The sequence below is a fragment of the Oncorhynchus mykiss genome, chromosome 6 (genome assembly GCF_057628025.1).
Source record: "Oncorhynchus mykiss isolate SJ-2025 chromosome 6, ASM5762802v1, whole genome shotgun sequence".
NCBI classification, from domain to species: Eukaryota; Metazoa; Chordata; class Actinopteri; order Salmoniformes; family Salmonidae; genus Oncorhynchus; species Oncorhynchus mykiss.
This window is the reverse complement of record NC_143027.1, coordinates 7,219,671-7,247,043: the sequence shown is the minus strand read 5'-3', so window position 1 is coordinate 7,247,043 and position 27,373 is coordinate 7,219,671. Positions and strand designations below refer to the sequence as shown.

Below are 27,373 nucleotides of genomic sequence, written 5' to 3'. Positions count from 1 at the left end.
GAATGTTTATTCAAGTTACGCCGCTTTTCTCTCCGTCAACAAGGGTAACGATTTCGAATGTACCGCCGTTTATACCCAATGAGCTGTTGGAGCGCGAGTTATTGCTGTTTGGGAAGTTCTCAAGTTCAATTAAGATTGTCCAGTTGGGTTTCAAACACCCGGCATTGAAACAGGTTAGGTCGTTTCAAACACCCGCCGTTGAAACAGGTTAGGTCGTTTCAAACACCCGGCGTTGAAACAGGTTAGGTCGTTTCAAACACCCGGCGTTGAAACAGGTTAGGTCGTTTCAAACACCTGGCGTTGAAACAGGTTAGGTCGTTTCAAACACCTGGCGTTGAAACAGGTTAGGTCGTTTCAAACACCCGGCGTTGAAACAGGTTAGGTCGTTTCAAACACCCGGCGTTGAAACAGGTTAGGTCGTTTCAAACACCCGGCGTTGAAACAGGTTAGGTCGTTTCAAACACCCGGCGTTGAAACAGGTTAGGTCGTTTCAAACACCTGGCGTTGAAACAGGTTAGGTCGTTTCGGCGACAGGTGTTTATGTTTTTGGACTCACCGGAGCAGACTTTGGAGTTATCGTTTAAGTCAAGTATGACAATAGACTGTAAATGGCTTATGCTAGTACGGGTAGTCAACGGTGTTTTGAGTGTGGTGATGTTGGCCATAAGCGACATGCTTGCCCGAAAAGGGAGAAGGCAGAGGGAGGGGCGCAGGTGGTCCTCGTAAGGACTGGGCCTAAATGTAATTCTAGATACATTTTTCAACCAGTGAAGGCTTTGATTTCTGGGTCAACAGATGGAAAAGGGATCTTAGAAAACATCACCAGAAAAAGTCTTAAAAGGTCCAATATCAGAACTACATAAAACCAGAATCATGTTGACATAAAGACCCCTGACTACTATTATCAACACTTACATTTGGGTTTGTAGAAATCATTTTGGTAATATTGTCTTGTTCCTTGTAATTCTGTTACCAAAAACCCACATAACTTCAAGATATTTTCACATTTGTCTTTGTGAGGAGGGGGGATAATGAAAGTTCACAGAAGTAACCAGTAATGGTGGAGCTAACAATTAGTTCTAGTGATTTTTCTGATGTGTATTTTTTTGGGTGAATTATCAAGTGATTAAAACTCATAATTCCGTTACCAAATTATACTAGCGTATACGTCCAACTTAAATGGTTTGTCAAAGTTGGGAGCGGCAAGCACTGGGGCACTACCAAGTAGTGCTTTGGCTGAATCAAAATGTCATGGCAGATTTCCTCCTCTTCGTCAGAGGTGTTGCAGGGATCGGGCCAAAACGCAGTGTGGTAAGTGTCCATGTTTTAATAGAATAAACTGAACATGACACAATATAAAATAACAACGTGAATATTAACGAAACAGTCCCGTGTGGCACAAAGACTGACACAGGAAACAAACACCCACAAAACAACAGTGAAACCCAGGCTACCTAAATATGGTTCTCAATCAGGGACAACGATAAACAGCTGCCTCTGATTGAGAACCATATCAGGCCAAACATAGAAATAGAAAACCATAGAAAAACACACAGACTGCCCACCCCAACTCACGCCCTGACCATACTAAATAAAGGTCAGAACGTGACAGTAACCCCCCCCCCCCCCCCCCCCAAAGGTGCAGACTCCGGCCGCAAAACCTGAACCTATAGGGGAGGGTCTGGGTGGGCATCTGTCTGCGGTGGCGGTTCTGGTGCGTGACGTGGACCCCACTTCACCAAAGTTCTGGTGCGCCTCTTCACCCACCTCTGTGGCCTCTTTAAAGCGGCGACCCTCGCCACCGACCTAGGACTGGCAACCCTAAAGGGCCCCACTGGACTGAGGGGCAGCTCCGGACTGAGGGGCAGCTCAGGACTGTCTGACGGTTCTGGCAGATGAAAAACACACGTAGAAAAACACACAGACTGCCCACCACAACTCACGCCCTGACCATACTAAATAAAGACAAAACAAAGGAAACAAAGGTCAGAACGTGAAGCATAGTTACATTCCTTGGACCACTTAAATGGTACTTTGGGACTAAGCAGAGATGTAAGGAGAGCTACTACCGTCAAAAAATTCTTACAGAACGTACGATAGTACCCTACCATCCCCAGGAATCTGCACAACTGGCGACAAGTCGTGAGAGCAGGAAAAGCAACAATTGCTTCCACTTTGCCAGTTATTTGGCACACTTGACCTCATCCCACCTGCGTCCCCAAGTAAGCCACAGTAGCCTTCCCAAACTCACACTTGACCTCATCCCACCTGCGTCCCCAAGTAAGCCACAGTAGCCTTCCCAAACTCACACTTGGCCAAATTGAGGTTTAAAGAAGCATTCTCCAACCACTGAAACACACTTTTCAAGGTGGCAAGATGATCAGACCAAGTTGACGAATTAATCCCCACATTGTCAAGGTAATACAATGCAGTAATAACCAACGAGTAATCTAGCTAACAAATCCAAAACTATTACCTTATACACACAAGTGTAAAGGGATAGAGAATATGTACATAAAGATATATGAATGAGTGATGGTACATAGGCAAGATGCAGTAGATGGTATCGAGTACAGTATATACATATGAGATGAGTATGTAAACAAAGTGGCATAGTTTAAAGTGGCTAGTGATACATGTATTCCATAAAGATGGCAAGATGCAGTAGATGATATAGAGTACAGTACATATGTATACATATGAGATAAATAATGTATGGTATGTAAACATTATATTAAGTAGCAATGTTTAAAGTGGCTAGTGATATATTTTACATCAATTCCCATTATTAAAGTGGCTGGAGTTGAGTCAGAGTGTTGGCAGCAGCCACTCAATGTCACCACACATCTACACATTCACATTATATATAACTCACTGTACTATCCGTGTCAATTTGGGAAAAGTTATAAATTACTGGAGACCTGTGCTAAACGGTGCTACAACCATTATATTATAAACTACTAACATGTAAGCTATCAGACTGAGATAAACTAGCCTAGAGCTAGCTAGCGCTTAGCCAAGCTAAATATGGATAGCATCAAGCTAGCGAACTGTTAAATGCTATTTTTGTAGAAATATTAACACATTTTATCGTGACATCACATATTTACAAATATTACCTGAACTAAACTGAGTCTTTGTTGATAGAAAATAAAACAAATAGGATCTAAAATATTGTTGAAAAAAAGTACAGAAAGTTCAGATGCCATCTTGATCCCTTCTCTTACATGTAAACCATTAGCAACCTAGCCAACCTCCATTACTTACAATGGGGAAATACCAACCAGTTTATCACTCTGTTAAAACTCCCTTCAATTGCCTTCAAACGTGACCAAACTCATGGACTATGTAGATAACCATGTTACCTCAATATGCTGATAGTCATACTGCACTTTTGCACATTACGTAACTTGATTAATAGGGTAAAATGATGAGACGGAGAAACGTTATTAGTTTTCAGTAGTAGGCATTCTCCAAGATTGAAGAAGAAACCTCTAAGACCTCACGATCTCACTAACGCTCCCCATTGACATCACAGCTCCCCCTAGCAGCAGTAATCATATACATTACTTTAAATGAAAATACCTGGGAGGCCTAGAAAATGATACAAGGGATGGATCCATCAGATGACAAATGAAGTAAAACATAAAGAATATGACCATACATATATGTGTGTTGCACATATACACATGGCATATGCTTGGGTGCCACCTTGACATCTCTGATCTGATGCCTCAGTGGTGGAAAAAGTACTCAATAGTCATACTAAGGTAAAGATACCTTAATAGAAAATGACGAGTAAAAGTGAGAGTCACCCAGTGAAATACTACTTGAGTAAAAGTCTAAAAGTATTTGGTTTTAAATGTACTTAAGTATCAAAAGTAAATGGAATATCTCAAATGTACTTTAGTATCACAAGAGGGCCCCCACACTCATTTTAGATCCCAAGGGGTCTTTATTTTCATACTGGATGCTCTCACCCTCATCACTATCTCCTTTGTCATCTTCCATTCATGGCATTTCAACATTAAAACAGGGGCACATCACACATGTCTTTTTTTGGAACTCAAACCACACACACACAATTATAGCATCTTGTTTACATTTCTCACATTGTAGGCGTCCAGCTGAGGCCCTGGATGGACCATATTGCAATGAGATGGGCACAGGGGTATGTACAGTTGATGTCGGGAGTTTACACACACCTTAGCCAAATACATTTAAACAGAGTTTTTCCACAATTCCTGACATTTAATCCAAGTAAAGATTCCCTGTCTTAGGTCAGTTAGGATCACCACTTTCTTTTAAGAATGTGAATTGTCAGAATAATAGGACAGAGAATTATTTATTTCAGCTTTTATTTATTTCATCACATTCCTAGTGGGTCATAAGTTTACATACACTCAATTTGTCATGTTGTGTCTTGTCTCTGTCCTTTCCCTTCACCCTGTCTCCCTCTGCTGGTCGTTGTTAGGTTACCTTTTCTCCCCCGCTTTCCCCCAGCTGTTCCTTGTCTCCTCTTGACTACCTCGTCACCCCTTCTCCCACCTGTTCCCCTTTTCCCTCTGATTAGTCCCCTATATCTCTCTCTGTTTTTGTTCCTGTCCTTGTCGTATTCTTGTTTGTTGTGTTTCATGCCTGAACCAGACTGTCGTCATGTTTGCTGTAACCTTGTCTTGTCCTGTCGGAATCTGCCGGTCCGTCTGAGCGTACCTATGTTTGGTAATTAAAGAAGCTCTGTTTAAGTTAATTCGCTTTTGGGTCCTCATTCACGCACCGTAACAGAAGAATCCGACCAAGAATGGACCCAGCGACTTCGGATCCTCTCCACTCAGCCGTCGGGATCCAGGGAGCGATGCTAGGCAGACACGAGCAGGAAGTGTCTGCTGCTCGACATGCCGTTGAGACCCTGGCCACCCAAGTCTCCAACCTCACAGAACAGGTTCACCATCTCCGCCTCGATCCACCGGCCACTTCCAGGGCTTTCGAATCTCCGGAGCCCAGAATCAATAACCCGCCGTGTTACTCTGGGGAGCCCACTGAATGCCGCTCGTTCCTCACCCAGTGTGATATTGTGTTTTCTCTCCAGCCCAACACTTACTCCAGGAGCACTGCTCGTGTCGCCTACGTCATATCTCTCCTTATTGGACGGGCTCGTGAGTGGGGCACGGCAATCTGGGAGGCAAGGGCTGAGTGTACTAACCAGTATCAGGACTTTAAGGAGGAGATGATACGGGTTTTTGATCGATCTGTTTTTGGGGAGGAGGCTTCCAGGGCCCTGTCTTCCCTATGTCAAGGCAATCGATCCATAACAGACTACTCTATTGAGTTTCGCACTCTTGCTGTCTCCAGTGGCTGGAACGAGCCGGCCTTGCTCGCTCGTCTTCTGGAGGGTCTCCGCGCAGAGGTAAAGGATGAGATTCTCTCCCGGGAGGTTCCTTCCAGCGTGGATTCCTTGATTGAACTCGCTATTCGCATTGAGCGACGGGTTGATCTTCGTCACCGAGCTCGTGGAAAGGAGCTCGCGCTCTCCGTCGCTCCCCTCTCCGCATCACTACCATCTTCCTCTGCCGGCTCGGGTGCTGAGCCCATGCAGCTGGGAGGTATCCGCATCTCGACTAAGGAGAGGGAACGGAGAATCACCAACCGCCTCTGTCTCTATTGCGGTTCCGCTGGTCATTTTGTCACTTCATGTCCAGTAAAAGGCCAGAGCTCGTCAGTAAGCGGAGGGCTACTGGTGAGCGCTACTACTCCTGTCTCTCCTTCAAGATCCTGCACTACCTTGTCGGTCCATCTACGCTGGACCGGTTCGTCAGCTTCCTGCAGTGCCTTAATAGACTCTGGGGCGGAGGGCTGTTTTATGGACGAGACCTGGGCTCGGGAACATGACATTCCTCTCAGACAGTTAAAGGAGCCCACGGCCTTGTTCGCCCTGGATGGTAGTCCTCTCCCCAGGATTCAGCGTGAGACGCTACCTTTAACCCTCACTGTTTCTGGTAATCATAGTGAAACCATTTCTTTTTTAATTTTTCGTTCACCTTTTACACCTGTTGTTTTGGGCCATCCCTGGCTAGTTTGTCATAATCCTTCCATTAATTGGTCTAGTAATTCTATCCTCTCCTGGAACGTCTCTTGTCATGTGAAATGTTTAATGTCTGCTATCCCTCCTGTTTCCTCTGTCTCTTCTTCACAGGAGGAGCCTGGTGATTTGACAGGGGTGCCGGAGGAATATCACGATCTGCGCACGGTGTTCAGTCGGTCCAGGGCCACCTCTCTTCCTCCACACCGGTCGTATGATTGTAGTATTGATCTCCTTCCGGGAACCACCCCCCCCCCCGGGGTAGACTATACTCTCTGTCGGCTCCCGAACGTAAGGCTCTCGAAGATTATTTGTCTGTAGCTCTTGACGCCGGTACCATAGTCCCCTCCTCCTCTCCCGCCGGAGCGGGGTTTTTTTTTGTCAAGAAGAAGGACGGGTCACTGCGCCCCTGCATAGATTATCGAGGGCTGAATGACATAACAGTGAAGAATCGTTATCCGCTTCCTCTTATGTCTTCAGCCTTCGAGATCCTGCAGGGAGCCAGGTTTTTCACTAAGTTGGACCTTCGTAACGCTTACCATCTCGTGCGCATCAGGGAGGGGGACGAGTGGAAGACGGCGTTTAACACTCCGTTAGGGCACTTTGAATACCGGGTCCTTCCTTTCGGCCTCGCTAACGCTCCAGCTGTCTTTCAGGCATTAGTCAATGATGTCCTGAGAGACATGCTGAACATCTTTGTTTTCGTTTACCTTGACGATATCCTGATTTTTTCACCGTCACTCCAGATTCATGTTCAGCACGTTCGACGTGTCCTCCAGCGCCTTTTAGAGAATTGTCTTTTTGTGAAGGCTGAGAAGTGCACTTTTCATGCCTCCTCCGTCACATTTCTCGGTTCTGTTATTTCCGCTGAAGGCATTAAGATGGATCCCGCTAAGGTCCAAGCTGTCATTGATTGGCCCGTCCCTAAGTCACGCGTCGAGCTGCAGCGCTTTCTCGGCTTCGCGAACTTCTATCGTCGTTTCATCCGTAATTTCGGTCAGGTGGCAGCTCCTCTCACAGCCCTTACTTCTGTCAAGACGTGCTTTAAGTGGTCCGTTTCCGCCCAGGGAGCTTTTGATCTCCTCAAGAATCGTTTTACATCCGCTCCTATCCTTGTTACACCTGACGTCTCTAGACAGTTCGTTGTCGAGGTTGACGCGTCAGAGGTGGGCGTGGGAGCCATTCTTTCTCAGCGCTCCCTCTCTGACGACAAGGTCCACCCATGCGCGTATTTTTCTCATCGCCTGTCGCCGTCGGAACGTAACTATGATGTGGGTAACCGCGAACTGCTCGCCATCCGGTTAGCCCTAGGCGAATGGCGACAGTGGTTGGAGGGGGCGACCGTTCCTTTTGTCGTTTGGACTGACCATAGGAACCTTGAGTACATCCGTTCTGCCAAACGACTTAATGCGCGTCAGGCGCGTTGGGCGCTGTTTTTCGCTCGTTTCGAGTTCGTGATTTCTTATCGTCCGGGCTCTAAGAACACCAAGCCTGATGCTTTGTCTCGTCTCTTCAGTTCTTCAGTAGCCTCCACTGACCCCGAGGGGATTCTCCCTGAGGGGCGTGTTGTCGGGTTGACTGTCTGGGGAATTGAGAGGCAGGTAAAACAAGCGCTCACTCACACTCCGTCGCCGCGCGCTTGTCCTAGGAACCTTCTTTTCGTTCCCGTTCCTACTCGTCTGGCCGTTCTTCAGTGGGCTCACTCTGCCAAGTTAGCCGGCCACCCTGGCGTTCGGGGTACGCTTGCTTCCATTCGCCAGCGTTTTTGGTGGCCCACCCGGGAGCATGACACGCGTCGTTTCGTGGCTGCTTGTTCGGTCTGCGCGCAGACTAAGTCCGGTAACTCTCCTCCTGCCGGCCGTCTCAGGCCGCTTCCTATTCCCTCTCGACCGTGGTCTCACATCGCCTTAGATTTTGTCACCGGACTGCCTTCGTCAGCGGGGAAGACTGTTATTCTTACGGTTGTCGATAGGTTCTCTAAGGCGGCTCATTTCATTCCCCTTGCTAAGCTTCCTTCTGCTAAAGAGACGGCACAAATCATCATCGAGAATGTTTTCAGAATTCATGGCCTTCCGTCAGACGTCGTTTCGGACAGAGGTCCGCAATTCACGTCTCAATTTTGGAGGGAGTTTTGCCGTTTGATTGGGGCTTCCGTCAGTCTCTCTTCCGGCTTTCACCCCCAGTCTAACGGTCAAGCAGAACGGGCCAATCAGACTATTGGTCGCATCTTACGCAGTCTTTCTTTTCGCAACCCTGCGTCTTGGTCAGAACAGCTCCCCTGGGCAGAATACGCCCACAACTCGCTTCCTTCGTCTGCGACCGGGCTATCTCCTTTTCAGAGTAGCCTCGGGTACCAGCCTCCGCTGTTCTCATCTCAGTTCGCCGAGTCCAGCGTCCCCTCCGCTCAGGCTTTTGTCCAACGTTGCGAGCGCACCTGGAAGAGGGTCAGGTCTGCACTTTGCCGTTATAGGACGCAGACTGTGAGGGCTGCTAATAAGCGTAGAACTAAGAGTCCTAGATATTGTCGCGGTCAGAGAGTTTGGCTCTCCACTCAGAACCTTCCCCTTAAGACGGCTTCTCGCAAGTTGACCCCGCGGTTCATTGGTCCGTTCCGTATTTCTCGGGTCATTAATCCTGTCGCAGTTCGACTTCTTCTTCCGCGATACCTTCGTCGCGTCCACCCGGTCTTCCATGTCTCCTGCATCAAGCCCGTCCTTCGCGCCCCCGCTCGTCTTCCCCCCCCCCCCCATCCTTGTCGAGGGCGCACCCATCTACAGGGTCCGTAGAATTTTGGACATGCGTCCTCGGGGCCGTGGTCACCAGTACCTCGTAGATTGGGAGGGGTACGGTCCTGAGGAGAGGAGTTGGGTTCCCTCTCGGGACGTGCTGGACCGTGCGCTGATCGAGGATTTCCTCCGTTGCCGCCAGGTTTCCTCCTCGAGTGCGCCAGGAGGCGCTCGGTGAGTGGGGGGGTACTGTCATGTTGTGTCTTGTCTCTGTCCTTTCCCTTCACCCTGTCTCCCTCTGCTGGTCGTTGTTAGGTTACCTTTTCTCCCCCGCTTTCCCCCAGCTGTTCCTTGTCTCCTCTTGACTACCTCGTCACCCCTTCTCCCACCTGTTCCCCTTTTCCCTCTGATTAGTCCCCTATATCTCTCTCTGTTTTTGTTCCTGTCCTTGTCGGATTCTTGTTTGTTGTGTTTCATGCCTGAACCAGACTGTCGTCATGTTTGCTGTAACCTTGTCTTGTCCTGTCGGAATCTGCCGGTCCGTCTGAGCCTACCTATGTTTGGTAATTAAAGAAGCTCTGTTTAAGTTAATTCGCTTTTGGGTCCTCATTCACGCACCGTAACACAATTAGTATTTTGTTGCATTCCCTTTAAATTGTTTAACTTGGGTCAAACGTTTCGGGTAGCCTTCCACAAGCTTCCCACAATAAATTTGGTGAATTTTAGAATAGTTATATTTTTGTTTCATCAGACCAGAGGACATTTCTCCAAAAAGTACGATCTTTGTCTACATGTGCAGTTGCAAACCGTTGTCTGGCTTTTCTATGGTGGTTTTGGAGCAGTGGCTTCTTCCTTGCTGAGGGCCTTTCAGGTTATGTTGATATAGGACTCGTTTTACTGTGGATAAAGATATTTTTGTACCTGTTTCCTCCAGCATCTTCACAAGGTCCTTTGTTGTTGTTCTGGGATTGATTTGCACTTTTTGCACCACGTTCATCTCTAGGAGACAGAGCACATCTCCTTCCTGAGCGGTATGACAGCTGCGTGGTCCCATGGTGTTTATACTTGTGTACTATTGTTTGTACAGATGAATGTGGTACCTTCAGGCATTTTGAACTTGCTCCTAAGGATGAACCAGACCTGTGGAGGTCTACAATTTTTTTTTCCTGAGGTCTTGGCTGATTTCTTTCAATTTTCCCATGATGTCAAGCAAAGAGGCACTGAGTTTTAAGGTAGGCCTTGAAATACATCCACAGGTACACATCCAATTGCCTCAAATTATGTCAATTAGCCTATCGGAAGCTTCTAAAGCCATGACATCATTTTCTGGAATTTTCCAAGCTGTTTAAATGCACATTCAACTTAGTTTATGTAAACTTCTGACCCACTGAAATTGTGATACAGTTAATCATAAGTGAAATAATCAGTTTTAACGACTCCAACCTAAGTGTATTTAAACTTCCGACTTCAATTGTATGTACAGTCCTTTCTAGTGTGGCGACAAATGAGTTGAACAGGAGAAGAGGATGAGGTTGGTGGTGGAGGAAGAGCAGTGGGGGTGGTGGGTAGAACAGCTGCAGTGACGTTGATTGGTTGATCTGGCTCATCACTTGTTGACTAAAAGAAAGAAAGATTTAGACATTTGTTGGACATTGCCATAGTTCAACTGCTGAAAAGCCTTCATTAACATACTCCCAGAGATAGAAAGACATCCAGTATTCACTGAATGAAGGAGCCTATTTACAATTTCATTCATCAATTAAATAAATGATACTATAGTACATTCAATGACGTTATTATTGTAGACTATAGGCTACTCCTGTATCTACCTTCTACAATACCGTAATCATTGAATGAAGCAGCATGCCCATCCACATTTATAATGGTAGGTGTGGTGGTGGTAGGGATGGTAAGTGTGATAGATCTGGTGATGGTAGGGATACTAGGTATGATGATGGTAGGTATGGTAGGTGTAATGATGGTAGGTGTGGTGATGGTAAGTGTAGTGATGGTAGGTGTTGTGATGGTAGGTGTGGTGACAGTAGGTGCTGTGATGGTAGGTGTGGTTATGGTAGATATGATGATGGTATTTGTGGTGATGGTATGTATGATGGTAGGTGTGATAGGTGTGGTGATGGTAGGTGTGATGGTAGTTGTGGTGATGGTAGGTGTGATGTAGGTGTGACAGTTGTGGTAGGTAGGTGTGATAGTTGTGGTAGGTAGGTGTGATAGTTGTGGTAGGTAGATAGGTAGGTGTGGTGATGGTAGGTGAGGTAGCTGTGGTGATGGTAGGTGTGGTGATGGATGGTTTGGTGAAGGTAGGTATGGTAGGTGTGGTAGGTGTGGTGATGGTAGGTGTGAGAGAAGTGGTGACGGTAGGTATGTTACTTGTGGTGATGGTAGGTGTGGTTGGTGTGGTGGTAGTTGTAGTAGGTACATTTGGTAAGTGTGGTGATGATAGATATGGTAGGTATGGTGATGATAGGTGTGGTAGTTTGGGTAGGTAGTTGTGGTAGGTAGGTTTGGTAGGTGAGGTGATGGTAGGTGTGGTGATGGTAGGTGGGGTAGGTTTGATGATAGTAGAAGTGATAGTTGTGGTAGGTGTGGTATTTGTGGATTGTAGGTGTGTTGATAGTAGGTGTGATAGTTGTGGTAGGTCGATGTGGTAGTTGTGGTAGGTAGGTGTGGTAGTTGTGTTAGGTAGGTGTGGCAGTTTTGGTAGGTAGGTGTGGTCGTTGTGGTACATATGTGTGGTGGTTGTGTTAGGTAGGTTAGGTGATGGTAGGTTTTGTAGTTGTGGTGATGATAGGTGTGGTAGTTGTGTTAGTTTTGGTAGGTTGGTGTGGTGGTTGTGGTACATAGGCATGGTAGTTGTGGTAGTTGTGATAAGTAGGTGTGGTAGGTAGTTGTGGTGATTAGACTTGGGCGGTATCCAGATGTTCATATTGTCATACCATCCTTCTCTCATACCGGGATTTACAGTATTACCGGCATAGCACATGAGGGGGTGCTAAAAACACAAAAACCTATTGCCCTCTATTACCGGAATGCTAACATATTAGCACAAACTGATAGCAAATTCACATAGACGCTGTTAGCTAAATGCTAACAACGGAAAACAAACACACTAATTGCAGAGCAGTGGAGGCTGCTGAGGGGAAGACAGCTCATAATAATGTCTGGAATGAAGTCAATTACAGTTGTATCAAACACATGGAAACATCTTTAATGTGGTTGATACCACTCCATGGACTCCATTCCAACCATTATTATGAGCCGTCGTCTCCTCAGCAGCTTCCACTGTTGCAAAGAAAGGCAAATCCAGCTCATAAAGTGATGTAAGGGATAATCAACGAGGGACTATGAGTTCTATGGTAAATAATGAACACTGTGGAACTGACCTTCCATGGACTTGCATTATTTTCCAGAGAACCATAAAGCCCTGAGTTGATTATCCCTTTTATACCATGGCTATAATTTAACACATTTGCCGGTAGAAATGTGTTCAACATCCATTGAAGTAGCTAGCAAGTTTACTAGATAGCAACAGTAGTTGCCTTGGTAACAAACAGACATACTTGCTAGTTTAGATAACCAAACCATCAGTCCTAGCTTGCTATTATGAAAACCTAATTCAACAACACCAATAATGTTTTCAATTTGACTTCATTTGTAATGTCCAAAAGTCCAAACGTAATTACCGTGGATTGGAGGGAAGAGGTCTGTGAACCAGTATCAGTTTGTTGTATTCATAAAAGGGGAAGCTACTGAAGTTTTAGGGAAGCATTTTTCAGGTAAAGTCCATTCAAATTCATTAAAAAATATAAAACGTTTTTAAAAAATACAAAAAGTAGTTGACGTTTATTAGTGGGATGAGGTTCCTGAACCAATGACAGTTGTTTGTATTCATTAAAGTAATATGGGTTGGAAGCTATTGACGTTTTAAGAAAGTATCTTTAATGTAAAGTCAATTTAATTTGGTAGAATATCACCAAAGTCAAGAAATACAAAAGTAATTGCTATTGATTGGAGGGATGAGGTCCCTGAACCAATCACAGTTGGTTGTATTCATGAAAGTTATATGGAGGGGAAGATATTGATGTTTTTTTGAAGTACTTTTATGTAAAGTGATTTATTTTACATTTTGTAGATTTTAGAGAAGTAAAACAAAATGTAACTAATTGCATTCAAGAGGTCTCTTTAAAGTTTCAAATTTGTTTGAGATCTCTATGTCATGTCGTTGAGAAGGTTTTGATATTTTTCATTTAGAGGCAATTGTATGTGATGCAGTTTTAAGACGGTTCCTTAACCCTCTGAGCAGAGGATGGCACATTTTTAGCTACATTTCACCTCCAAAAAGTGATTATGACACCGAATGGTAAAAACAAGGGGTTTAACTTATTCACTATCATCAGCTGATTTAGAATATTACATTTATATAAGTTTTTTTATTTATTTAACTAGTTCAGTCAGTTAAGAACAAATTATTATTTACAACAACTACCTAGGAACAGTAGGTTAACTGCCTTATCCAGTTGTCTTGAAAGCAGCATAAATCCAGAGAATGACAGACTTTGATGCCAAACCGCCGCTACACCTTCCTGTTCAAGTGAGCACAACAAGGTGAGTCCAAAAATGTATTGAATGCTGCTCTATAAATGATGTAATATGCCAGGGAGATATGTATACTGTAGATAAGAAAGTAATACTAAGTGTATGTTGTGTAGTAAGCTGTTAGGAGCCCATGTGCCTCACCCTAATAATGTTGTCCCTTTCCCCTCTCATAACTTAGCCTACTGCTCTGACTTGGTGGTGCACATGTAGACTATAGCCTGTTTTAGAGAAATGTAATCATCAAATATTGTAAGAGCTTTCATTGTCTGCTTATATGCAGTTATGACTTGGTGTACAGGGAGAATACTGTAAGAATGGCCCATGTTCATTTCAAAAGTGCTGAACAAATGGTTATATTGACGACGTCCATCCTAGCTCTCTCATTGTCTTAATCTAAATTACAGATATCCTGTAGTCCACTCGTTGTCCCCTTGTGCCATAGTACATCTCAATTGTCAGTAGAAACCACATTTGTTTAAGCAAGTCAGCCATATCAGCTATGTTTTTTAAAAAGGATTCTCTCCATGGTGCTGAAAAGAAAGCTCTGCTGTTGGGACAGCTTTATGTCGACCCTAACAGTTTGTGGGCACCGTTTGTTAAAGTTATAGTGCAATTAATGTATTGTTTAGTGTTGTGTTGTGTAGTGGCTTTGCTGGTATTCATCTAAAACATTTTGGGGGAGTTTTCCCCACCAAGATGTACATGCTGCAATCACCACTGGGTGGGTGAATTATAACACATCAACCCTGTTACCTATAGATAGACAGTCTAGACATGTTTAAACTATTTACATGTGTTTGGTAAGCTTGCATTCCATTCCCCCTGTCACATGGGGATCTATGGTTGATTCTAGATGAAATAGTCAACTCTGTTACAGTCAACCCTGTCACTTTATTTGGCACTTAATAGGCACTTACTATAGTATGTATTTGTTACTTTGAGATGGGAAAATATGTTTTATATTAAGTTGAACATGTGCTCTTTATGACAGAATGTTAGAATTAGGTGAAATATAAAGTTACACCCCCCAAAAGGTACTCAATTGGTGGAATGACCCGAGTACTGAACTGGAGGTGGGAGAGCTAACGATGCGTCTACTGTTGCTCTCTCCTCAGATTCTTAGAGAAGCTATTTCAATCTGATATTTCTCCTATGGTCTAAAATAGATGTGTATAGAGGACTCCTCTCTAATATAACATGTCACACATTGTATCAAACTGATGGAATGTTAGGTGTCTCATTGAAAGTCTAACATCTACCATGACTACTGGATGTTTCAATTCTAATAAATAACAAAACAATCCACACCGTAACAACAATATTGCTTTTTTAATAAATGCTTTTATTAAAGAAAACTTTGCTAACAAAAATGACATCATCAAACATCACTGGCCTGACTTGAGCAGCTCTGCCCGGGGATGGAGCCAGCAACTTAGCTGCTACCGGTCCGGTCCAGGCTACCTGCAGACCTCCTCCCAGACCTCCTTTTCAGCACCTCACCTTAACAGGAGAGGTGGTGGAAATGATCAGAGTTGCATTCAACTTGAATAAAGATGAGAAACTCTGGTCTGTGGAGCCACTGGTCTGAGGGGAGGACTTCTGTTGAAACCATTTCCATTTTTGGGATATTTTCTAAGACTGTAGAGGTGGTAAGCAGAGATGAATTTAACTAGGATACAGATGAGAGTCTCTGTTCTTGGGAGGAGGGTCACTGACCTTCGATGGTTTGTTGCCTGATAAAGAGGATACTTGCTGGCTTGAGGAGACTATAATGTTTTGAGGAGGAAATGTGGCTCGATGACTTAAAGAGGAGAAGGAATTATTGGGCGACACTTTTAATTACCAACGTAACCTCAGTGGAACTGTGGCTTCATCGAGTTCCAGCTCTAGGCAGACAGCACGTCAGGAAGGCTGTAAGACATCACAGAGACAGGTAAGTATCTATATATTTACATGTGTGTTGCATGTACACTAAACCCTCACATTTGGATAATGTCACTTTTTAAAGTGATGACATGTATATTAACAGTGTAAAACATGAATAGATGTTTAAACATTCTTTACCTCATCCTAATTTTCTTCCAGATGCTTGGCTTTTTCTTTGTCTTGGATATTCGCTCTGATGTTTCAGCCTCTTCTGGAGCTTCTAGCTGCTGGCTGTCTGGCCCCCCCTGATGGTTCTCTGGCCCCTCCTGCTGGTTCTCTGAACTCCCCTCCTGGTTCTCTGCCCATGCCTGTTGCCTCCTTGGCCTTTCCTGGTGGCCATCAGCAGATCCAGTGGGCTCTTGGCTTACTTGTTGGCCATTGGCCCACCCGGGCAACTCCTGACCGTGGTTGTAATCGTGGCTGTGTTGGGTGGTTAGACACCGGTTGTTGATTTGAGCATCAGCCTCCAGATTCATCTGCTCCAGGTAGTTTTCCTTCATCCTCTCCCTCTCCTCCTTCAGTTGTTGATGAGTCTGTTTTTTAAGCAGGGACCGCTCTCTCCACTGCTTATTGAAATCCTCCATCTTCTTCCTTCTCTCCTCAGCCTTCAGCAGCTCCTTCCTCTTCTCCCTCTCTCTCTCTGCCCGGGTCATGGTGGATGTTAGCCTCGTGTGTCCAGGGATGGCTGGGAGGGGAGAAGAAGTAGAGTTTACATTCAACTTAGTGGATCTGATATCAACTTAAATGTAATGGACACAGGGAATGAAGAATAGAAAACACAATTGGATCTCAATGATTCTTTACTCTTTTCAGTTGAGCAAGGCATGGAATTTGTCAATAAAGTGCAATAATTCCCATCCCGAATTGACCTGGCCCTAAGTTGAACATGAGTCCAGAATGGCACCTATTCTTTGTATAGTGCCAGGGCATATGTGATCGCTTAGGGCCCCATGGCCACTAGTAGCCCCCGGATCCCCCCAAAACACGTTTTTGTGTGTGTTTTTTACGAACTCTTTCTGGGTCTCTACTTAGTCTTGAGAGTTAGACTAGTAGATGACACAAGGTACCATTTAAAAACGTGGTTGTTATCAGCAGTATTTTTCTTGTTATGTCAGTCAGTCACTCAATGAGCCATGTCAGCTAACATATTCTTTGGACAGTAGTTTTATATTGAAACAATGATGCAACATGATGACTGGTGTGGAACAAATGTGTGTAGAGGAGACTAAAGAGGATAATGTCATAAGTAGAGGGAAAACAGGTCTTACCTATGTGGACGATCTTATGGCCCTCCTCAGCCTCTCTCTGATACGTTCTCTCTATCTTTCTGATGTTCCTCTTCTCCCACTTCTTGTTCACCCAGCCCACAGCTCTCCTTCGGATACTTTTATCGGGTGGGAGAATGTCCTCCTTGTCATCTTCCTTCTCCTCCTCCTCTAAGTCACCCCTCTTGTACTCAAGGATCTCCCTTCTTTCCTCTTCCACCATCTCCTCTCTTTTTTTTGCCTGTATTATTTTTTCTCTCTCTCTGATTAAAGATAAATGGGATTTAATGGCTTTCTTTCTCTCCTCCTCTCTCTCTTCCTCTCTCTGCCTCTCCTCCTCTCTTAGTCTCAACATTTCTTTCTGTCTAGCAATTTCAATCTCTCGTTTTTTATCCTGCTCCTCTTGTTGTCTTGCCCTCTCCTGTTTTCTTTCCATCTCCAGCCGTCTTTCCTCCTTCTCCCTCCTGATTTGTTGTCCTCTTTCTATGTGTTCTCGTTCCCCCTTCAACACTTCTAACCTCCTCTCTTTACGCCTATTGAAGACTTCCCGTGCTTTTGCTTTAACATTAACTACTACATGTTTCTTCATGCTTACTTCCTTTCCTCTCTCTTCTCTTTCCCTGTACTCTTCCTCTGCTTCCTTAATCACTTCCTGCTTTTCTTCCATCTCTCTCTCCTGTTCTATCTCCAGTTCATTCTGTCCCTCAATTTCCCCCAAAATATTTTTCTGCCCTTCCTTTCTTCTTCCTGCTTCCTCCCTTTCTCTCATAATCATCTTTTCTTTCTCCATCCTTTTCTGTTGCTGATCTTTTAATTCCATCTCTCTCTGATTGTCATTGTCTTTCTCCCTTTCTTTCTCCTTCTCCTTTTGTTTCTGTCTCTCCTCTTGTTGTTGTCGTCTGTGTATCTCTTCTATCTCTCTCTGTCTCTTGTTCTCCCTCTCTCTTCCCTCCTCCATGTCAATTTGCTTCTGTTTCCATATATTTTCTTCTTCTTGATCTCTCTCAAACATTATCTTTCTCTCCACTTGTTGTTGTCGTCTTTCTTTCTCTCCAATCTCTCTCTGTCTCTCTTTCTCTTCGATCGCTCTCTGTCTCTCTTCTTCTCTTTCTTCCATCTCTATTTGCTTCTGTTGACATCTTTCTTCATCATTCTCTCTTTTGATCTCTCTCTGTCTCTCTTCTTCTCTTTCTTCCTCTTCCATCTCTATTTGCTTCTGTTTAAATAGTTGTTCTTCATTCTCTCTTTCAATCTCTTTCTGTCTCTCTTCTTCTCTTTCTTTCTCTTCCATCTCTATTTTCTTCTGTTTACATCTTTCTTCTTCGTGCTCTCTTTCAATCTCTCTCTGTCTCTCTTCTCTTTCTTTCTCTTCCATCTCTATTTGCTTCTGTTTACATCTTTCTTCTTCGTGCTCTCTTTCAATCTCTTTCTGTCTCTCTTCTTCTCTTTCGATATGTTTTTGTCTCTTTTCCATTATCTTTCTTTTGATCTCTCTCTGTCTCTCTTTCTCCCTCTCTCTTTCTTCCTCTTCCATCTCTATTTGCTTCTGTTTACATCTTTCTTCTTCAATCTCTCTTTCAATCTCTCTCTGTCTCTCTTCTTCTCTTTCCATAATTTTCTGTCTCTTCTCCATTCTCTTCCTTTTGATCTCTCTCTGTCTCTCTTTCTCCCTTTCTCGTTCTTCCTCTTCCATCTTTATTTGCTTCTGTTTACATCTTTCTTCTTCAATCTCTCTTTCAATCTCTCTCTGTCTCTCTTCTTCTCTTTCTTCCTCTTCCATCTCTATTTGCTTCTGTTTAAATAGTTGTTCTTCATTCTCTCTTTCAATCTCTTTCTGTCTCACTTCTCTTTCCATGTTTTTCTGTCTCTTCTCCATTCTCTTTCTTTTGATCTCTCTCTGTCTCTCTTTCTCCCTCTCTCGTTGTTCCTCTTCCATCTCTATTTGCTTCTGTTTACATCTTTCTTCTTCGTGCTCTCTTTCAATCTCTCTCTGTCTCTCTTCTTCTCTTTCTTTCTCTTCCATCTCTATTTTCTTCTGTTTACATCTTTCTTCTTCGTGCTCTCTTTCAATCTCTTTCTGTCTCTCTTCTTCTCTTTCGATATGTTTTTGTCTCTTTTCCATTATCTTTCTTTTGATCTCTCTCTGTCTCTCTTTCTCCCTCTCTCTTTCTTCCTCTTCCATCTCTATTTGCTTCTGTTTACATCTTTCTTCTTCAATCTCTCTTTCAATCTCTCTCTGTCTCTCTTCTTCTCTTTCCATAATTTTCTGTCTCTTCTCCATTCTCTTCCTTTTGATCTCTCTCTGTCTCTCTTTCTCCCTCTCTCGTTCTTCCTCTTCCATCTCTATTTGCTTCTGTTTACATCTTTCTTCTTCATTCTCTCTTTCAATCTCTCTCTGTCTCTCTTCTTCTCTTCCGATATGTTTTTGTCTCTTTTCCATGATCTTTCTTTTGATCTCTCTCTGTCTCTCTTTCTCCTTCTCTTGTACTTCCTCTTCCATCTCTATTTGCTTCTGTTTACATCTTTCTTCTTCAATCTCTCTTTCAATCTCTCTCTGTCTCTCTTCTTCTCTTTCCATAATTTTCTGTCTCTTCTCCATTCTCTTCCTTTTGATCTCTCTCTGTCTCTCTTTCTCCCTCTCTCGTTCTTCCTCTTCCATCTCTTTTTGCTTCTGTTTACACATTTCTTCATCATTCTCTCTTTTGATCTCTCTCTGTCTCTCTTCTTCTCTTTCTTCCTCTTCCATCTCTATTTGCTTCTGTTTAAATAGTTGTTCTTCATTCTCTCTTTCAATCTCTTTCTGTCTCACTTCTCTTTCCATGTTTTTCTGTCTCTTCTCCATTCTCTTTCTTTTGATCTCTCTCTGTCTCTCTTTCTCCCTCTCTCGTTCTTCCTCTTCCATCTCTATTTGCTTCTGTTTACATCTTTCTTCTTCGTGCTCTCTTTCAATCTCTTTCTGTCTCTCTTCTTTTCTTTCAATATGTTTTTGTCTCTTTTCCATTATCTTTCTTTTGATCTCTCTCTGTCTCTTCTCCCTCTCTCGTTCTTCCTCTTCCATCTCTATTTGCTTCTGTTTACATCTTTCTTCTTCGTGCTCTCTTTCAATCTCTCTCTGTCTCTCTTCTTCTCTTTCTTTCTCTTCCATCTCTATTTTCTTCTGTTTACATCTTTCTTCTTCGTGCTCTCTTTCAATCTCTTTCTGTCTCTCTTCTTCTCTTTCGATATGTTTTTGTCTCTTTTCCATTCTCTTTCTTTTGATCTCTCTCTGTCTCTCTTTCTCCCTCTCTCTTTCTTCCTCTTCCATCTCTATTTGCTTCTGTTTACATCTTTCTTCTTCAATCTCTCTTTCAATCTCTCTCTGTCTCTCTTCTTCTCTTTCCATAATTTTCTGTCTCTTCTCCATTCTCTTCCTTTTGATCTCTCTCTGTCTCTCTTTCTCCCTTTCTCGTTCTTCCTCTTCCATCTCTATTTGCTTCTGTTTACATCTTTCTTCTTCAATCTCTCTTTCAATCTCTCTCTGTCTCTCTTCTTCTCTTTCCATAATTTTCTGTCTCTTCTCCATTCTCTTCCTTTTGATCTGTCTCTGTCTCTCTTTCTCCCTCTCTCTTTCTTCCTCTTCCATCTCTATGTGCTTCTGTTTGCGTCTCTCCTCTTCTTCTCTCTCCATCTCCTTCTTCTTCTCATCTTCTTCTTGTCTCTGTTTTGGTATTTTCTCCATTCTCTTTCTTTCTACCTCTTTCTGTTTGTTGTGCTCACCCTCCATCTTCTCCTCCATGTCCATTTGGTTCTGTTTCCATTTATATTTGTCTGTTTCCATATTTTCTAATTCTATCTGCTGTTCCTTGATTTTCTTGAAGACTTCCTCCAATTCAGACGTATTTTTGTCATTGATGAGGGCTGTCTCCATCTCCATCTCTCTCTCCACTCTATTTTTCAACTCCTCTTCACTTCGTCTCCAATCATTTTCTCTCTCTCTGTCTCTATCAAATGTTCTCTCTGGTTCAGTCTCGTCTTTCAATCTAATCTCTTCTTTCATTCTCACAACCTCTCTGTCTAACACTAGTACATTTTGGTTAACCTGTTTCACTCTCTCATTCTGTCTTCTAAACGCTTCTTTCGCTCTTTCAAATTTGATTTTGTATTGAATCTCTTTTGTTGTCATATCTTCTTTCAGTCTCTCAACCTCTCTCTCTAACTCTTTTACCTTTTCGTTAACCAGTTTGACTTTCTCATTCTCTGCAATACGCATGTCTCTTTCTCTTTCAAATATGATTTCCTTCTCAATCTCTTTCAATCTCTCAATCTCTCGTTCTAACGCTTTTATCGTTTCTTCTGCCTGTTCCACTTTCTTCTTCATTTCTTGTCTTTCCAATTCTGCTTTTCTCTTCCTTTCCATCTCCCTTTCTCTCTCTTTTTCTCTCTCTCTTTCCCTCTCTCTTCCTGTCTCAATAGGTTTGTTGTTCCAGGCCAGTCTTGGTCGCTGATCCTCCATGACTTTCTGCCATAGCCTCAATCTCTCAATCTCTTGCTTCATTTTAAAAGGTTAAATTAGTGATAATCTATTACCAAGACATACTTTCAAAAGATTTGCAGAGAACGATACACAGAAATATAACCTAGAGCTAGGTAATTGAATCAAACACTGGACAACATCAATAGCAGGGTCATTTTGATCAATTCATCTGGACAATTCATTGTCAATTAATGTATTATCATGGTTTGAAAAAATTATGAGACATTTTATGGAATCAATTATGTCCAAAATGTGTTCAAATACAAACACACAACCTTCTTGCTCATTCAGTTAGGGGTTTGAGAAATTCCTGTTACAATTTGTGTGATGTTACAACAATGTTGCCTCTGATGTTTATGCTTGTAGAAATTACTTCTACAAATGATGCTTCACTAATGCAACTGTTTACAACCTTCACAGATACAGTTATCAACAACAACAACAGTAATGACGTTAATAAGGAAGTGGATATTCAACCGGCAGAAGAAAGGCATAGGGGTTGAGATAAATGAAGGTTAGGTTCAGGACCTAGGGTTGGGTTAAGGTAAAGGTTAGGTATAGTTTCAGTGAGGTTAAGGTAAGGGTTAAGGAAAGGAATAAAAGTTAACATTGGGTTAGCGTAACGCTGTCTGCCACTATTCATTTTCAGCTGGGTAAATATACACTGCCTTTTAATAATAACAATGACATGTCTTACGTGGGCCAGTTGTAGGTCCACCATCAGTAGATCCAGCAGTCGTTTGAGTCTGTGGATCTCCTGCAGTTTTCTCTGGTGCTCCATTGCTTCTGTGGCTCTCTCTGCTTCCCTCTGTCTCGCTGCTTCCCTCTCTCTCTCTGCCTCCCTCTGTCTCTCTGCTTCTCTCTGTCTCTCTGCTTCTCTCTGTCTCTCTGCTTCTCTCTGTCTCTCTGCTTCTCTCTGTCTTTCTGCATCTCTCTGGCTCTCTGCCTCCCTCTGACTCTCTGCCTCCCTCTGGCTCTCTGCCTCCCTCTGGCTCTCTGCCTCCCTCAGTCTCAGGATCTCAGTCTTCCACTCTTCCATGATACCCCTTTCTACTCTTCTTCTCCTCCTTTCATCTTTTAAAAGGGCTCGGAGATGGTCTGTCTCAAACTGTAATTGTTCAATGATCTTGTCCTTCTCCGTTCCACCATTCCTCTTCTTCTTTTCCTCCTCCCAGAGGCACACTTGGAGTCTGTCCATCTCCTTCTTCTGATTTCGGATTGTTCGATTCTTCCCCCTCAACTCAAGCATGTGGGCTTCCTTCTCTGTATAGGTCTTCTTCTCTTCTCTCAGGAAGTGAACCTCCATCTCTGCCTGCTTGTAGCTGGGAGCAAAGGAATGTCAACACATTATTTAGGAAGTGAACTCAGACAATTTACTACAATATTAAAATAATAATTCAACTTCTGCTCAATTTAACTGTCTTTAATAACACAAATCACACAACTGTGACTTACAGTATGTGAATGTGATGAGTTGACTATCCATGATGGCCAGAGGTGGGTAATGTGTCACTCTGGTCCAGGGCGTTACGTACAGCTTGCAGACACTGAGCCTTCCTTCAGCAAGCCGCACATAATGCCCTGTACCAGAGCTAGGTTATGTGATGAATGACTTACAGACTGTTCCACATGATAGGAGGGGGTAAGAAGACAGTCCCAGTAGGAGACGGAGATCGTCCAGAAGAAGAAGAGGTGTCCATCTCCTCAGAGCCTGCAGGAAAGGTCTACAAGTTGTATTTCTGGAAAATAAAGAGATGCCTTCGTTTAGCAACAATGTGTGTTTCTATGTTTCTGTCACTAGATGGTGCCATTGTACACAACATTTACTCACCAGGTCAGTGAATTCAGAAACAGTCTTCAGAGTTGAGTCCTCAAGCTCTAGCCTACAACCCATCATGCATCAGCACAACTAATATAATAATACCTCATCACAACTTCATAATCACAGTACACCTGGATTGTGTTCACAAAGTGTTTCAGGGTAGGAGTGCTGATCTAGGATCAGGTCGCCTCCTGTCCATCAAAACGTATTCAGTTTAATTTAAAACACCAAACTGATTATTGATCAGAACTCCTTCTATGAGACTTTGTGAATATGAGCCTATGTGAAAGAACCTTTCTGGCATATGCTGCCTAGACAGTACACAGACAATTCAGATAGTCCGACAGACAGACAGAAGAGTAGATACAGATGGAGTGATTGATAGCAACAGAAATAACGAAGCGGATGGTTAATGTATTGTAAACTTTTGTAAATATTTGACTCACCTCAAATCACACGTGTCAAACCTCAGTTTTAGTGTTGAACCGAATAATATCCTCGGATTTAACTTTCTCTGGTCTGGAGCTGTATTGTTGCGTCATTTGGAACGCTTGAGCGTCATAATCCGTTCACCGCGCCTGCTTGATTGACAGCTAGGGGTTCTCCTGCGCATCAGTGTCCAAAAGTCGATAATGTTTAGCTACTCATAATTGATAAAGTCATTTATAACTATTTTCACTTGACTTTTATTTCGTGTATTTTTGCCTAAGGTTATTTGGAATTCTATGTTGTGTGATTTGTCTTTGTATGGGCCTAAAGTTCAATGAAATACAAACAGCAACTATAGCCTACAAACATTTCCCACACAAATACAAATGTGGGTGTTTAGTGAGAACACAAAATAATAACATTACAGCCATAACTGTACAAACAAACATACAATCACAACTCTGGTGCACCTGTCCAGGTCGAACTGTTCAGTATGTCACCATCACCAACTGCTGGACTACACCTGTTCTCCGGGGTACAAGAATCCAGTTGATCCGTTTTCAATTGACCACCGTTACCTCAAGAACCACCTATTCCAATGAAGTATAACCTCTTATTAGTTTGTCCCTGTGACAGTCAAATCCCAACGCCCTTACCGCCTATCTGTTGAGTGTGTCTGTTGATTGTGGTGCTCTCTTTGGATCTCATCTCTCCGCTGTCGTAGTGATGGGCTTTCTGAGTCTTTTCGGTGACCGGCACATTCGGCTCCGTTCAAGTAAAAGAGCGGGTTCATTTGGCTCATAAACGGATCTTCCTTCAAAACGCTTAAAATCAATCTAAAACAATGAAAAAATTGCTAATATTAAATGTAAAGAACAAAAGGTAGGCTTCCATTAAGTCAGATCGTGAAATGCGCGTAAAAAAAGAAGAATTCGTTTTTAATTATGAAATAAATCCTCGTGGACCAGATTGACCCGCTCTCCACATTATTTATTGTTTCTGCAGTGAGGATTCACCCCCTTTAGATAATGATGTTGTAATTTATCTACAGAAAAACGTTGTTCTGATCTCAACAAGCAGTAGTAGCAGTATGCAAATCATAGAGCCAGATGAATGGCTCTTTCACCGATGCAATTCGGTTCCCGAGGTTCAACAAAAAGATCCGTTCAAAAAGAGCCGTTCGTTCGTGAACGACACATCACCACACTGTAGTTCTCCACCATTTCGTATCGTGAGCTGGAGGAGCGTTCGTCCAACTTCTCATCCAAGTAAATGGCAGCGGCGCATCATCCATCCGATGAACTCCCAAGGGACTGGGAGGATAGTTCACGATGCAACAAGCGTTTGGGGAGGACATTCATTGTAACGCAATGACCGTTTTTAAATTCTTGAGGGACTCTTGCTCCAGGGGAAATCTCAGCAGCGATGTCTCTCTCTGCTGTGCGTCAGAGGTGGGATATTTTCCTTCTTCACTATGCTTATTATACTGTACATATCGGTCACATTAATGACATTGCACTCAGGAAAGTTGTCTGTAGGCTATTGGGGAGATGCGCATAGCCCGTTGAGTTGTCACGTTCCAGTCCAAACATGACCTGGGATGTGAGAAGGGAGCTATTCTATAACACATGTAGATGACATGTTGTCTTTATATGTAGATTATATTTTGGTTTTATATTTCATATTTGATTGATGATTAGGCCTATGACTTTTGATTCCACTTTGGCTACCTTGCTGTCATGTACTGTCATGTTGTCTTGTCTCTGTCCTTTCCCTTCACCCTGTCTCCCTCTGCTGGTCGTGTTAGGTTACCTTTTCTCCCCCGCTTTCCCCCAGCTGTCCCTTGTCTCCTCTAACTACCCATTCACCCCGTTCCCCACCTGTTCCCTTTTTCCCTCTGATTAGGTCCCTATATCTCTCTCTGTTTCTGCTCCTGTCCTTGTCGGATTCTTGTTTGTTTGTGTCATTCATGCCTGAACCAGACTGCCGTCATGTTTGCTGTAACCTTGTCCTGTCCTGTCGGAATCTGCCGGTCCATCTGAGCCTACCTATGTTTGGTAATTAAAGAAGCTCTGTTTAAGTTGATTCGCTTTTGGGTCCTCATTCACGCACCGTAACAGAAGAATCCGACCAAGAATGGACCCAGCGACTTCGGATCCTCTCCACTCAGCCGTCGAGATCCAGGGAGCGATGCTAGGCAGACACAAGCAGGAATTGTCTGCTGCTCGACATGCCGTTGAGACCCTGGCCACCCAAGTCTCCAACCTCACAGAACAGGTTCACCATCTCCGCCTCGATCCACCGGCCACTTCCAGGGCTTTCGAATCTCCGGAGCCCAGAATCAATAACCCGCCGTGTTACTCTGGGGAGCCCACTGAATGCCGCTCGTTCCTCACCCAGTGTGATATTGTGTTTTCTCTCCAGCCCAACACTTACTCCAGGAGCACTGCTCGTGTCGCCTACGTCATATCTCTCCTTATTGGACGGGCTCGTGAGTGGGGCACGGCAATCTGGGAGGCAAGGGCTGAGTGTACTAACCAGTATCAAGACTTTAAGGAGGAGATGATACGGGTTTTTGATCGATCTGTTTTTGGGGAGGAGGCTTCCAGGGCCCTGTCTTCCCTATGTCAAGGCAATCGATCCATAACAGACTACTCTATTGAGTTTCGCACTCTTGCTGTCTCCAGTGGCTGGAACGAGCCGGCCTTGCTCGCTCGTCTTCTGGAGGGTTTCCGCGCAGAGGTAAAGGATGAGATTCTCTCCCGGGAGGTTCCTTCCAGCGTGGATTCCTTGATTGAACTCGCTATTCGCATTGAGCGACGGGTTGATCTTCGTCACCGAGCTCGTGGAAAGGAGCTCGCGCTCTCCGTCGCCTCCCTCTCCGCATCACTACCATCTTCCTCTGCCGGCTCGGGTGCTGAGCCCATGCAGCTGGGAGGTATCCGCATCTCGACTAAGGAGAGGGAACGGAGAATCACCAACCGCCTCTGTCTCTATTGCGGTGCCGCTGGTCATTTTGTCACTTCATGTCCAGTAAAAGGCCAGAGCTCGTCAGTAAGCGGAGGGCTACTGGTGAGCGCTACTACTCCTGTCTCTCCTTCAAGATCCTGCACTACCTTGTCGGTCCATCTACGCTGGACCGGTTCGTCAGCTTCCTGCAGTGCCTTAATAGACTCTGGGGCGGAGGGCTGTTTTATGGACGAGACCTGGGCTCGGGAACATGACATTCCTCTCAGACAGTTAAAGGAGCCCACGGCCTTGTTCGCCCTGGATGGTAGTCCTCTCCCCAGGATTCAGCGTGAGACGCTACCTTTAACCCTCACTGTTTCTGGTAATCATAGTGAAACCATTTCTTTTTTAATTTTTCGTTCACCTTTTACACCTGTTGTTTTGGGCCATCCCTGGCTAGTTTGTCATAATCCTTCCATTAATTGGTCTAGTAATTCTATCCTCTCCTGGAACGTCTCTTGTCATGTGAAATGTTTAATGTCTGCTATCCCTCCTGTTTCCTCTGTCTCTTCTTCACAGGAGGAGCCTGGTGATTTGACAGGGGTGCCGGAGGAATATCACGATCTGCGCACGGTGTTCAGTCGGTCCAGGGCCACCTCTCTTCCTCCACACCGGTCGTATGATTGTAGTATTGATCTCCTTCCGGGAACCACCCCCCCCCGGGGTAGACTATACTCTCTGTCGGCTCCCGAACGTAAGGCTCTCGAGGATTATTTGTCTGTAGCTCTTGACGCCGGTACCATAGTCCCCTCCTCCTCTCCCGCCGGAGCGGGGTTTTTTTTTGTCAAGAAGAAGGACGGGTCTCTGCGCCCCTGCATAGATTATCGAGGGCTGAATGACATAACAGTGAAGAATCGTTATCCGCTTCCTCTTATGTCTTCAGCCTTCGAGATCCTGCAGGGAGCCAGGTTTTTCACTAAGTTGGACCTTCGTAACGCTTACCATCTCGTGCGCATCAGGGAGGGGGACGAGTGGAAGACGGCGTTTAAC

General features: G+C 44.1%; 4 protein-coding genes across 4 annotated transcripts; all 4 read right to left on the bottom strand.

Annotated features, from left to right (window-relative positions):
• Nucleotides 1–10,172: 10,172 nt before the first annotated feature.
• LOC118964819 (uncharacterized) lies at nt 10,173–16,171 on the bottom strand. Its single transcript, XM_090239251.1, has 3 exons — nt 16,150–16,171; nt 15,484–16,030; nt 10,173–10,422 (listed from the first exon to the last, which is right to left on the bottom strand). Exons 1-3 carry the CDS (start codon nt 16,169–16,171, stop codon nt 10,173–10,175), a joined length of 819 nt encoding a protein of 272 aa, XP_090095377.1.
• Nucleotides 16,091–17,702, bottom strand: LOC149982752 (uncharacterized). The gene has a single exon (XM_090236920.1). It carries the CDS (start codon nt 17,620–17,622, stop codon nt 16,486–16,488), a length of 1,137 nt encoding a protein of 378 aa, XP_090093046.1. The 5' UTR covers nt 17,623–17,702; the 3' UTR covers nt 16,091–16,485.
• Nucleotides 17,703–19,236: 1,534 nt separating this feature from the next.
• Nucleotides 19,237–21,568, bottom strand: LOC149982751 (uncharacterized; the record flags this gene model as incomplete). The annotated part of the gene is made up of 1 exon (XM_090239250.1): nt 19,237–21,568. A coding segment is annotated over exon 1 (1,908 nt), but the record flags the coding sequence as incomplete, so codon positions are not given.
• On the bottom strand, nt 20,282–22,823 carry LOC149982750 (uncharacterized). The gene is made up of 2 exons (XM_090236921.1): nt 22,741–22,823; nt 20,282–22,445 (listed from the first exon to the last, which is right to left on the bottom strand). The coding sequence occupies exons 1-2, from the start codon at nt 22,821–22,823 to the stop codon at nt 21,596–21,598; spliced, it is 933 nt and encodes a 310-aa protein (XP_090093047.1). The 3' UTR covers nt 20,282–21,595.
• Between the last annotated feature and the right edge of the window lie 4,550 nt (nt 22,824–27,373).